The following is a 12,795-nucleotide window of genomic DNA, read 5'->3' as shown; positions in this document are numbered from 1 at the left end:
TGGGACCCCGCCGACCCCCCCGGTCTGAGCACAGCTGGGACCGCGCCGACCCCCCCGGTCTGTGCACAGCTGGGACCGCGCCGACCCCCCGGTCTGAGCACAGCTGGGACCGCGCCGACCCCCCGGTCTGTGCACAACTGGGACCGCGCCGACCCCCCGGTCTGAGCACAGCTGGGACCCCGCCGACCCCCCCGGTCTGAGCACAGCTGGGACCGCGCCGACCCCCCGGTCTGAGCACGGCTGGGATCGCGCCGACCCCCCGGTCTGAGCACGGCTGGGACCGCGCCGACCCCCCGGTCTCTGAGCACAGCTGGGACCGCGCCGACCCCCCGGTCTCTGAGCACAGCTGGGACCGCGCCGACCCCCCGGTCTCTGAGCACAGCTGGGACCGCGCCGACCCCCCCGGTCTGTGCACAGCTGGGACCGCGCCGACCCCCCGGTCTGTGCACAGCTGGGACCGCGCCGACCCCCCGGTCTGAGCACAGCTGGGACCCCGCCGACCCCCCCGGTCTGAGCACAGCTGGGACCGCGCCGACCCCCCCGGTCTGTGCACAGCTGGGACCGCGCCGACCCCCCGGTCTGAGCACAGCTGGGACCGCGCCGACCCCCCGGTCTGTGCACAGCTGGGACCGCGCCGACCCCCCGGTCTGAGCACGGCTGGGATCGCGCCGACCCCCCGGTCTGAGCACGGCTGGGACCGCGCCGACCCCCCGGTCTCTGAGCACAGCTGGGACCGCGCCGACCCCCCCGGTCTGTGCACAGCTGGGACCGCGCCGACCCCCCGGTCTCTGAGCACAGCTGGGATCGCGCCGACCCCCCGGTCTGTGCACAGCTGGGACCGCGCCGACCCCCCCCGGTCTGAGCACAGCTGGGACCGCGCCGACCCCCCGGTCTGAGCACAGCTGGGATCGCGCCGACCCCCCGGTCTGTGCACAGCTGGGACCGCGCCGACCCCCCGGTCTGAGCACAGCTGGGACCGCGCCGACCCCCCCGGTCTGAGCACAGCTGGGACCCCACGAACCCCCCGGTCTGTGCACAGCTGGGACCGCGCCGACCCCCCGGTCTGAGCACAGCTGGGACCGCGCCGACCCCCCGGTCTGTGCACAGCTGGGACCGTGCCGACCCCCCGGTCTGTGCACAGCTGGGACCGCGCCGACCCCCCGGTCTGAGCACAGCTGGGACCCCACGAACCCCCCGGTCTGAGCACAGCTGGGACCGCGCCGACCCCCCGGTCTGAGCACAGCTGGGACCGCGCCGACCCCCCCCGGTCTGAGCACAGCTGGGACCGCGCCGACCCCCCGGTCTGAGCACAGCTGGGACCGCGCCGACCCCCCGGTCTGTGCACAACTGGGACCGCGCCGACCCCCCCCGGTCTGAGCACAGCTGGGACCGCGCCGACCCCCCGGTCTGAGCACAGCTGGGACCGCGCCGACCCCCCGGTCTGTGCACAGCTGGGACCGCGCCGACCCCCCGGTCTGTGCACAACTGGGACCGCGCCGACCCCCCCGGTCTGTGCACAGCTGGGACCGCGCCGACCCCCCGGTCTGAGCACAGCTGGGACCGCGCCGACCCCCCCGGTCTGTGCACAGCTGGGACCGCGCCGACCCCCCGGTCTGTGCACAACTGGGACCGCGCCGACCCCCCCCGGTCTGAGCACAGCTGGGACCGCGCCGACCCCCCGGTCTGAGCACAGCTGGGACCGCGCCGACCCCCCGGTCTGTGCACAGCTGGGACCGCGCCGACCCCCCCGGTCTGTGCACAGCTGGGATCGCGCCGACCCCCCCGGTCTGTGCACAGCTGGGACCGTGCCGACCCCCCGGTCTGAGCACAGCTGGGACCACGCCGACCCCCCGGTCTGAGCACAGCTGGGACCGCGCCGACCCCCCGGTCTGTGCACAGCTGGGACCGCGCCGACCCCCCGGTCTGTGCACAGCTGGGACCGCGCCGACCCCCCGGTCTGAGCACGGCTGGGATCGCGCCGACCCCCCGGTCTGAGCACGGCTGGGACCGCGCCGACCCCCCGGTCTCTGAGCACAGCTGGGACCGCGCCGACCCCCCCGGTCTGTGCACAGCTGGGACCGCGCCGACCCCCCGGTCTCTGAGCACAGCTGGGATCGCGCCGACCCCCCGGTCTGTGCACAGCTGGGACCGCGCCGACCCCCCCGGTCTGAGCACAGCTGGGACCGCGCCGACCCCCCGGTCTGTGCACGGCTGGGACCGCGCCGACCCCCCGGTCTGAGCACAGCTGGGACCGCGCCGACCCCCCGGTCTGTGCACAGCTGGGACCGCGCCGACCCCCCGGTCTGAGCACAGCTGGGACCGCGCCGAGCCCCCGGTCTGAGCACAGCTGGGACCGCGCCGACCCCCCGGTCTGTGCACAGCTGGGACCGCGCCGACCCCCCGGTCTGAGCACAGCTGGGACCTCGCCGACCCCCCGGTCTGTGCACGGCTGGGACCGCGCCGACCCCCCGGTCTGTGCACAACTGGGACCGCGCCGACCCCCCGGTCTGAGCACAGCTGGGACCCCGCCGACCCCCCCGGTCTGAGCACAGCTGGGACCGCGCCGACCCCCCCGGTCTGTGCACAGCTGGGACCGCGCCGACCCCCCCGGTCTGTGCACAGCTGGGACCGCGCCGACCCCCCGGTCTGAGCACAGCTGGGACCTCGCCGACCCCCCGGTCTGTGCACAGCTGGGACCGCGCCGACCCCCCGGTCTGTGCACAACTGGGACCGCGCCGACCCCCCGGTCTGAGCACAGCTGGGACCCCGCCGACCCCCCCGGTCTGAGCACAGCTGGGACCGCGCCGACCCCCCCGGTCTGTGCACAGCTGGGACCGCGCCGACCCCCCGGTCTGAGCACAGCTGGGACCGCGCCGACCCCCCGGTCTGTGCACAGCTGGGACCGCGCCGACCCCCCGGTCTGAACACAGCTGGGACCTCGCCGACCCCCCGGTCTGTGCACAGCTGGGACCTCGCCGACCCCCCGGTCTGTGCACAGCTGGGACCGCGCCGACCCCCCGGTCTGAGCACAGCTGGGACCGCGCCGACCCCCCGGTCTGTGCACAACTGGGACCGCGCCGACCCCCCCCGGTCTGAGCACAGCTGGGACCGCGCCGACCCCCCGGTCTGAGCACAGCTGGGACCGCGCCGACCCCCCGGTCTGTGCACAACTGGGACCGCGCCGACCCCCCGGTCTGTGCACAACTGGGATCGCGCCGACCCCCCGGTCTGTGCACAGCTGGGACCGCGCCGACCCCCCGGTCTGTGCACAGCTGGGACCGCACCGACCCCCCGGTCTGTGCACAGCTGGGACCGCGCCGACCCCCCGGTCTGTGCACAACTGGGACCGCGCCGACCCCCCCCGGTCTGAGCACAGCTGGGACCGCGCCGACCCCCCGGTCTGAGCACAGCTGGGACCGCGCCGACCCCCCGGTCTGTGCACAGCTGGGACCGCGCCGACCCCCCCGGTCTGTGCACAGCTGGGATCGCGCCGACCCCCCCGGTCTGTGCACAGCTGGGACCGTGCCGACCCCCCGGTCTGAGCACAGCTGGGACCACGCCGACCCCCCGGTCTGAGCACAGCTGGGACCGCGCCGACCCCCCGGTCTGTGCACAGCTGGGACCGCGCCGACCCCCCGGTCTGTGCACAGCTGGGACCGCGCCGACCCCCCGGTCTGAGCACAGCTGGGACCGCGCCGACCCCCCGGTCTGTGCACAGCTGGGACCGCGCCGACCCCCGGTCTGAGCACAGCTGGGACCGCGCCGACCCCCCGGTCTGTGCACAGCTGGGACCGCGCCGACCCCCCGGTCTGAGCACAGCTGGGACCGCGCCGACCCCCCGGTCTGTGCACGGCTGGGACCGCGCCGACCCCCCGGTCTGTGCACGGCTGGGACCGCGCCGACCCCCCGGTCTGAGCACGGCTGGGACCGCGCCGACCCCCCGGTCTGAGCACGGCTGGGACCGCGCCGACCCCCCGGTCTCTGAGCACAGCTGGGACCGCGCCGACCCCCCGGTCTGTGCACAGCTGGGACCGCGCCGACCCCCCGGTCTGTGCACAGCTGGGACCGCGCCGACCCCCCGGTCTGAGCACAGCTGGGACCGCGCCGACCCCCCCGGTCTGTGCACAGCTGGGATCGCGCCGACCCCCCGGTCTGAGCACGGCTGGGACCGCGCCGACCCCCCGGTCTCTGAGCACAGCTGGGACCGCGCCGACCCCCCGGTCTGTGCACAGCTGGGACCGCGCCGACCCCCCGGTCTGAGCACGGCTGGGATCGCGCCGACCCCCCGGTCTGAGCACGGCTGGGACCGCGCCGACCCCCCGGTCTCTGAGCACAGCTGGGACCCCGCCGACCCCCCCGGTCTGTGCACAGCTGGGACCGCGCCGACCCCCCCGGTCTGTGCACAGCTGGGACCGCGCCGACCCCCCGGTCTGTGCACAACTGGGACCCCGCGAACCCCCCGGTGTGTGCACAGCTGGGACCGCGCCGACCCCCCGGTGTGAGCACAGCTGGGACCGCGCCGACCCCCCGGTCTGTGCACAGCTGGGATCGCGCCGACCCTCCGGTCTGTGCACAGCTGGGACCGCGCCGACCCCCCGGTCTGTGCACAGCTGGGACCGCGCCGACCCCCCCGGTCTGTGCACAGCTGGGACCGCGCCGACCCCCCGGTCTGAGCACAGCTGGGACCGCGCCGACCCCCCCGGTCTGAGCACAGCTGGGACCGCGCCGACCCCCCGGTCTGAGCACAGCTGGGACCGCGCCGACCCCCCGGTCTGTGCACGGCTGGGACCGCGCCGACCCCCCGGTCTGTGCACAGCTGGGACCGCGCCGACCCCCCGGTCTGAGCACGGCTGGGACCGCGCCGACCCCCCGGTCTGAGCACGGCTGGGACCGCGCCGACCCCCCGGTCTCTGAGCACAGCTGGGACCGCGCCGACCCCCCGGTCTGTGCACAGCTGGGACCGCGCCGACCCCCCGGTCTGTGCACAGCTGGGACCGCGCCGACCCCCCGGTCTGTGCACAGCTGGGACCGCGCCGACCCCCCGGTCTGAGCACAGCTGGGACCGCGCCGACCCCCCCGGTCTGAGCACAGCTGGGACCGCGCCGACCCCCCGGTCTGTGCACAGCTGGGACCGCGCCGACCCCCCCGGTCTGTGCACAGCTGGGATCGCGCCGACCCCCCGGTCTGAGCACGGCTGGGACCGCGCCGACCCCCCGGTCTCTGAGCACAGCTGGGACCGCGCCGACCCCCCGGTCTGTGCACAGCTGGGACCGCGCCGACCCCCCGGTCTGAGCACGGCTGGGACCGCGCCGACCCCCCGGTGTGTGCACAGCTGGGACCGCGCCGACCCCCCGGTCTGAGCACGGCTGGGACCGCGCCGACCCCCCGGTCTGAGCACGGCTGGGACCGCGCCGACCCCCCGGTCTCTGAGCACAGCTGGGACCCCGCCGACCCCCCCAGTCTGAGCACAGCTGGGACCCCACGAACCCCCCGGTCTGTGCACAGCTGGGACCGCGCCGACCCCCCGGTCTGAGCACAGCTGGGACCGCGCCGACCCCCCGGTCTGTGCACAGCTGGGACCGTGCCGACCCCCCGGTCTGTGCACAGCTGGGACCGCGCCGACCCCCCGGTCTGAGCACAGCTGGGACCCCACGAACCCCCCGGTCTGAGCACAGCTGGGACCGCGCCGACCCCCCGGTCTGAGCACAGCTGGGACCGCGCCGACCCCCCCCGGTCTGAGCACAGCTGGGACCGCGCCGACCCCCCGGTCTGAGCACAGCTGGGACCGCGCCGACCCCCCGGTCTGTGCACAACTGGGACCGCGCCGACCCCCCCGGTCTGAGCACAGCTGGGACCGCGCCGACCCCCCCCGGTCTGAGCACAGCTGGGACCGCGCCGACCCCCCGGTCTGTGCACAGCTGGGACCGCGCCGACCCCCCGGTCTGTGCACAACTGGGACCGCGCCGACCCCCCCGGTCTGTGCACAGCTGGGACCGCGCCGACCCCCCCGGTCTGTGCACAGCTGGGACCGCGCCGACCCCCCGGTCTGTGCACAACTGGGACCGCGCCGACCCCCCCCGGTCTGAGCACAGCTGGGACCGCGCCGACCCCCCGGTCTGAGCACAGCTGGGACCGCGCCGACCCCCCGGTCTGTGCACAGCTGGGACCGCGCCGACCCCCCCGGTCTGTGCACAGCTGGGATCGCGCCGACCCCCCCGGTCTGTGCACAGCTGGGACCGTGCCGACCCCCCGGTCTGAGCACAGCTGGGACCACGCCGACCCCCCGGTCTGAGCACAGCTGGGACCGCGCCGACCCCCCGGTCTGTGCACAGCTGGGACCGCGCCGACCCCCCGGTCTGTGCACAGCTGGGACCGTGCCGACCCCCCGGTCTGTGCACAGCTGGGACCGCGCCGACCCCCCGGTCTGAGCACGGCTGGGATCGCGCCGACCCCCCGGTCTGAGCACGGCTGGGACCGCGCCGACCCCCCGGTCTCTGAGCACAGCTGGGACCGCGCCGACCCCCCCGGTCTGTGCACAGCTGGGACCGCGCCGACCCCCCGGTCTCTGAGCACAGCTGGGATCGCGCCGACCCCCCGGTCTGTGCACAGCTGGGACCGCGCCGACCCCCCCGGTCTGAGCACAGCTGGGATCGCGCCGACCCCCCGGTCTGTGCACAGCTGGGACCGCGCCGACCCCCCGGTCTGAGCACAGCTGGGACCGCGCCGACCCCCCCGGTCTGAGCACAGCTGGGACCCCACGAACCCCCCGGTCTGTGCACAGCTGGGACCGCGCCGACCCCCCGGTCTGAGCACAGCTGGGACCGCGCCGACCCCCCGGTCTGTGCACAGCTGGGACCGTGCCGACCCCCCGGTCTGTGCACAGCTGGGACCGCGCCGACCCCCCGGTCTGAGCACAGCTGGGACCCCACGAACCCCCCGGTCTGAGCACAGCTGGGACCGCGCCGACCCCCCGGTCTGAGCACAGCTGGGACCGCGCCGGCCCCCCCGGTCTGAGCACAGCTGGGACCGCGCCGACCCCCGGTCTGAGCACAGCTGGGACCGCGCCGACCCCCCGGTCTGTGCACAACTGGGACCGCGCCGACCCCCCGGTCTGAGCACAGCTGGGACCGCGCCGACCCCCGGTCTGAGCACAGCTGGGACCGCGCCGACCCCCCGGTCTGTGCACAGCTGGGACCCCGCCGACCCCCCGGTCTGTGCACAACTGGGACCGCGCCGACCCCCCCGGTCTGTGCACAGCTGGGACCGCGCCGACCCCCCGGTCTGTGCACAGCTGGGACCGCGCCGACCCCCCGGTCTGTGCACAACTGGGACCGCGCCGACCCCCCCCGGTCTGAGCACAGCTGGGACCGCGCCGACCCCCCGGTCTGAGCACAGCTGGGACCGCGCCGACCCCCCCGGTCTGTGCACAGCTGGGACCGCGCCGACCCCCCGGTCTGTGCACAGCTGGGATCGCGCCGACCCCCCCGGTCTGTGCACAGCTGGGACCGTGCCGACCCCCCGGTCTGAGCACAGCTGGGACCACGCCGACCCCCCGGTCTGAGCACAGCTGGGACCGCGCCGACCCCCCGGTCTGTGCACAGCTGGGACCGCGCCGACCCCCGGTCTGTGCACAGCTGGGACCGCGCCGACCCCCCGGTCTGTGCACAGCGGGGACCGCGCCGACCCCCCGGTCTGAGCACGGCTGGGATCGCGCCGACCCCCCGGTCTGAGCACGGCTGGGACCGCGCCGACCCCCCGGTCTCTGAGCACAGCTGGGACCGCGCCGACCCCCCGGTCTGTGCACAGCTGGGACCGCGCCGACCCCCCGGTCTCTGAGCACAGCTGGGACCGCGCCGATCCCCCGGTCTGTGCACAGCTGGGACCGCGCCGACCCCCCGGTCTCTGAGCACAGCTGGGACCGCGCCGACCCCCCGGTCTGTGCACAGCTGGGATCGCGCCGACCCCCCGGTCTGTGCACAGCTGGGACCGCGCCGACCCCCCCGGTCTGAGCACAGCTGGGACCGCGCCGACCCCCCGGTCTGTGCACGGCTGGGACCGCGCCGACCCCCCGGTCTGAGCACAGCTGGGACCGCGCCGACCCCCGGTCTGTGCACAGCTGGGACCGCGCCGACCCCCCGGTCTGAGCACAGCTGGGACCGCGCCGAGCCCCCGGTCTGAGCACAGCTGGGACCGCGCCGACCCCCCGGTCTGTGCACAGCTGGGACCGCGCCGACCCCCCGGTCTGAGCACAGCTGGGACCGCGCCGACCCCCCGGTCTGTGCACGGCTGGGACCGCGCCGACCCCCCGGTCTGTGCACACCTGGGACCGCGCCGACCCCCCGGTCTGAGCACAGCTGGGACCCCGCCGACCCCCCCGGTCTGAGCACAGCTGGGACCGCGCCGACCCCCCCCGGTCTGTGCACAGCTGGGACCGCGCCGACCCCCCCGGTCTGAGCACAGCTGGGACCGCGCCGACCCCCGGTCTGAGCACAGCTGGGACCGCGCCGACCCCCCGGTCTGAGCACAGCTGGGACCTCGCCGACCCCCCGGTCTGTGCACAGCTGGGACCGCGCCGACCCCCCGGTCTGTGCACAACTGGGACCGCGCCGACCCCCCGGTCTGAGCACAGCTGGGACCCCGCCGACCCCCCCGGTCTGAGCACAGCTGGGACCGCGCCGACCCCCCCGGTCTGTGCACAGCTGGGACCGCGCCGACCCCCGGTCTGTGCACAGCTGGGACCGCGCCGACCCCCGGTCTGAGCACAGCTGGGACCGCGCCGACCCCCCGGTCTGTGCACAGCTGGGACCGCGCCGACCCCCCGGTCTGTGCACAGCTGGGACCGCGCCGACCCCCCCGGTCTGAGCACAGCTGGGACCGCGCCGACCCCCCCCGGTCTGTGCACAACTGGGACCGCGCCGACCCCCCCCGGTCTGAGCACAGCTGGGACCGCGCCGACCCCCCGGTCTGAGCACAGCTGGGACCGCGCCGACCCCCCGGTCTGTGCACAACTGGGACCGCGCCGACCCCCCGGTCTGTGCACAACTGGGATCGCGCCGACCCCCCGGTCTGTGCACAGCTGGGACCGCGCCGACCCCCCGGTCTGTGCACAACTGGGACCGCGCCGACCCCCCCCGGTCTGAGCACAGCTGGGACCGCGCCGACCCCCGGTCTGAGCACAGCTGGGACCGCGCCGACCCTCCGGTCTGTGCACGGCTGGGACCGCGCCGACCCCCCGGTCTGAGCACGGCTGGGACCGCGCCGACCCCCGGTCTGTGCACAGCTGGGACCGCGCCGACCCCCCCGGTCTGTGCACAGCTGGGATCGCGCCGACCCCCCGGTCTGTGCACAGCTGGGACCGCGCCGACCCCCCCGGTCTGAGCACAGCTGGGACCGCGTCGACCCCCCCGGTCTGTGCACAGCTGGGACCGCGCCGACCCCCCCGGTCTGTGCACAGCTGGGACCGCGCCGACCCCCCGGTGTGAGCACAGCTGGGACCGCGCCGACCCCCCCGGTCTGTGCACAGCTGGGACCGCGCCGACCCCCCGGTGTGTGCACAGCTGGGACCGCGCCGACCCCCCGGTCTGTGCACGGCTGGGACCGCGCCGACCCCCGGTCTGAGCACAGCTGGGACCGCGCCGACCCCCCGGTCTGTGCACAGCTGGGACCGCGCCGACCCCCCGGTCTGTGCACAGCTGGGACCGCGCCGACCCCCCGGTCTGAGCACAGCTGGGACCGCGCCGACCCCCCGGTCTGTGCACAGCTGGGACCGCGCCGACCCCCCGGTCTGAGCACGGCTGGGACCGCGCCGACCCCCCGGTCTCTGAGCACAGCTGGGACCGCGCCGACCCCCCCGGTCTGTGCACAGCTGGGACCGCGCCGACCCCCCGGTCTCTGAGCACAGCTGGGACCGCGCCGACCCCCGGTCTGTGCACAGCTGGGATCGCGCCGACCCCCCGGTCTGTGCACAGCTGGGACCGCGCCGACCCCCCGGTCTGAGCACAGCTGGGACCGCGCCGACCCCCGGTCTGAGCACAGCTGGGACCGCGCCGACCCCCCCGGTCTGTGCACAACTGGGACCGCGCCGACCCCCCGGTCTGTGCACAGCTGGGACCGCGCCGACCCCCGGTCTGAGCACAGCTGGGACCGCGCCGACCCCCCGGTCTGTGCACAGCTGGGACCGCGCCGACCCCCCCGGTCTGAGCACAGCTGGGACCGCGCCGACCCCCTGGTCTGAGCACAGCTGGGACCGCGCCGACCCCCCGGTCTGTGCACAGCTGGGACCGCGCCGACCCCCCCGGTCTGTGCACAGCTGGGACCGCGCCGACCCCCCGGTCTGTGCACAGCTGGGACCGCGCCGACCCCCCGGTCTGTGCACAACTGGGACCGCGCCGACCCCCGGTCTGAGCACAGCTGGGACCCCGCCGACCCCCCTGGTCTGAGCACAGCTGGGACCGCGCCGACCCCCCGGTCTGTGCACAACTGGGACCGCGCCGACCCCCCGGTCTGTGCACGGCTGGGACCCCGCCGACCCCCCCGGTCTGTGCACGGCTGGGACCGCGCCGACCCCCCCGGTCTGTGCACAGCTGGGACCGCGCCGACCCCCCGGTCTGAGCACAACTGGGACCGCGCCGACCCCCCCGGTCTGTGCACAGCTGGGACCGCGCCGACCCCCCGGGCTGAGCACAGCTGGGACCGCGCCGACCCCCCGGTCTGAGCACAGCTGGGACCGCGCCGACCCCCGGTCTGAGCACAGCTGGGACCGCGCCGACCCCCCGGTCTGTGCACAGCTGGGACCGCACCGACCCCCCCGGTCTGTGCACAGCTGGGATCGCGCCGACCCCCCGGTCTGTGCATAGCTGGGACCGCGCCGACCCCCCGGTCTCTGAGCACAGCTGGGACCCCGCCGACCCCCCGGTCTGTGCACAGCTGGGACCGCGCCGACCCCCCGGTCTGTGCACAACTGGGACCGCGCCGACCCCCCCGGTCTGAGCACAGCTGGGACCCCGCCGACCCCCCGGTCTGTGCACAGCTGGGACCGCGCCGACCCCCCGGTCTGAGCACAGCTGGGACCGCGTTGGCCAATGTGCATCGCTTTGCACTGATCAGGGTTGAGTTTCACCTGCCATGTCGTCGCCCAGCCCCAGGTTGGTCCGTTTGAGGCTCTTCCCAATCGGCTTTGGACTTAGCTCGCCTGAATCATTTTGGATCATCTGGAAACTTGGCCACCTCCCTATTTACCCCCTTTTCCCAGACTGTTCTGTCCGGCAGCCCTGGTCCCAGGGCAGGGCCTGGGGGGAGGGGAGGGGCTCTGCTTTTTAGCTTTGTCCATTTTGAAACCTGGCCGTTTCTTCCTGCCCCAGTGACGGCTCCAGGAGAGCCCGTCCCTCCTCGCCCAGGGCAGCTCCTTCGGAGGCTTTCTGAGGCTGGAAACAGACACACGGGCAAGCGCGCAGCTTGTCCTGCCCTTTGTCCACGAGCGCTGCTCCAGCCCCCTGCGCCACGTGGAACGGGGGTCCAGCCGCGGCGTCGCGCCCGTCCCGCTGTGCACTAGCCCCTTGGGCCCCCGGGACTGCCCTGATCTGGTCCCGGCGCGCTGGCCCCGCAAAGGAGTCGAGGCAGGATTCCACGGGCAGGGCCCGCTGGCTGGTCCCCAGTGCCCGCTGGTTTCAGCCGGCCGGCCTGGCGCTGCGGCCAGTGTCAGCCCCTCGCTGCCCGGACCCATGGAGCTGCTTGTTGGATCTGCCCCGGGGGCTGGCAGGAGGGTGCTGCCCTTGGGTACCTGCTAGGAGGGGCGTGCGCCTGGCCAGCCTGCGGCCCCAGGGCCAGGCCGTGCAGGTGCAGGGGGCCTGCAAGGGGCAGGGGCGGTTGCTGTGCACAATGTGCCCTGGGGGGCAGGATGCTCCCCCCCGAGGGCCCTGCCTGCACCTTGAGTGATTCCCACAGCCCAGGGCTCGGGGAGGGGTGCGGGCCGGCGCTCCAGGCCGTGCAGGGGGCCTGCAAGGGGCAGGGGCGGTTGCTGTGCACAATGTGCCCTGGGGGGCAGGGTGCTCCCCCCCGAGGGCCCTGCCTGCACCGTGAGCGATTCCCACAGCCCAGGGCTCGGGGAGGGGCGCGGGCCGGCGCTCCAGGCTGGCGCGGTGCTGAGTGACCCCTGGCTTGTGTGCAGCTGCCCTACACGGAGCTGGAGAAGGTGAGCGGTGGAGGAGGCCAAGCACTACCTGCGGGAGAAGCTCCGAGAGCTCCGCTTCTGAGAGCAGCGCTCCAGGCCGTGCAGGGGGCCTGCAAGGGGCAGGGGCGGTTGCTGTGCACAATGTGCCCTGGGGGGCAGGGTGCTCCCCCCCGAGGGCCCTGCCTGCACCGTGAGTGATTCCCACAGCCCAGGGCTCGGGGAGGGGTGCGGGCCGGCGCTCCAGGCCGTGCAGGGGGCCTGCAAGGGGCAGGGGCGGTTGCTGTGCACAATGTGCCCTGGGGGGCAGGGTGCTCCCCCCCGAGGGCCCTGCCTGCACCGTGAGCGATTCCCACAGCCCAGGGCTCGGGGAGGGGTGCGGGCCGGCGCTCCAGGCCGTGCAGGGGGGGGCTGGCGGGGCGGGGGCAGGGCAGGGCCTGGAGCAGCTGCCCTCGGAGCCGCCCGGGCACCTCGGCACCGGCTCCCAGCGCCCTGCTCGGACTGGCAGCGGGCGGGAGGCCGGCTGCTCCACCCACTAGGCCCGTCTGCCCAGGGGCTGGCGGGGCGGGGGCGGCAGGGCCCTGGCCTCGGAGCCGGGGTCTCCGTGAGATACCTGCAGCCCCTCCGGT

General features: G+C 75.4%; 1 protein-coding gene across 1 annotated transcript in view; it reads left to right on the top strand.

Annotated features, from left to right (window-relative positions):
- The window catches only part of FASTK (Fas activated serine/threonine kinase), a 72,917-nt gene extending 60,664 nt beyond the window's left edge, over positions 1-12,253 (top strand). Inside the window, 2 exon segments of the mRNA XM_075918701.2 lie at positions 12,167-12,198; positions 12,200-12,253. Coding sequence (XP_075774816.2) covers positions 12,167-12,198; positions 12,200-12,251 — 84 coding nt within the window. The 3' untranslated portion in view covers positions 12,252-12,253.
- Positions 12,254-12,795: the final 542 nt, after the last annotated feature.

This window comes from Pelodiscus sinensis, chromosome 2 (genome assembly GCF_052426305.1).
Source record: "Pelodiscus sinensis isolate ZL-2025 chromosome 2, ASM5242630v1, whole genome shotgun sequence".
NCBI lineage: Eukaryota > Metazoa > Chordata > Testudines > Trionychidae > Pelodiscus > Pelodiscus sinensis.
Note: the sequence above shows the minus strand (reverse complement) of the source record. Positions and strands in the feature narration are given on the sequence as shown.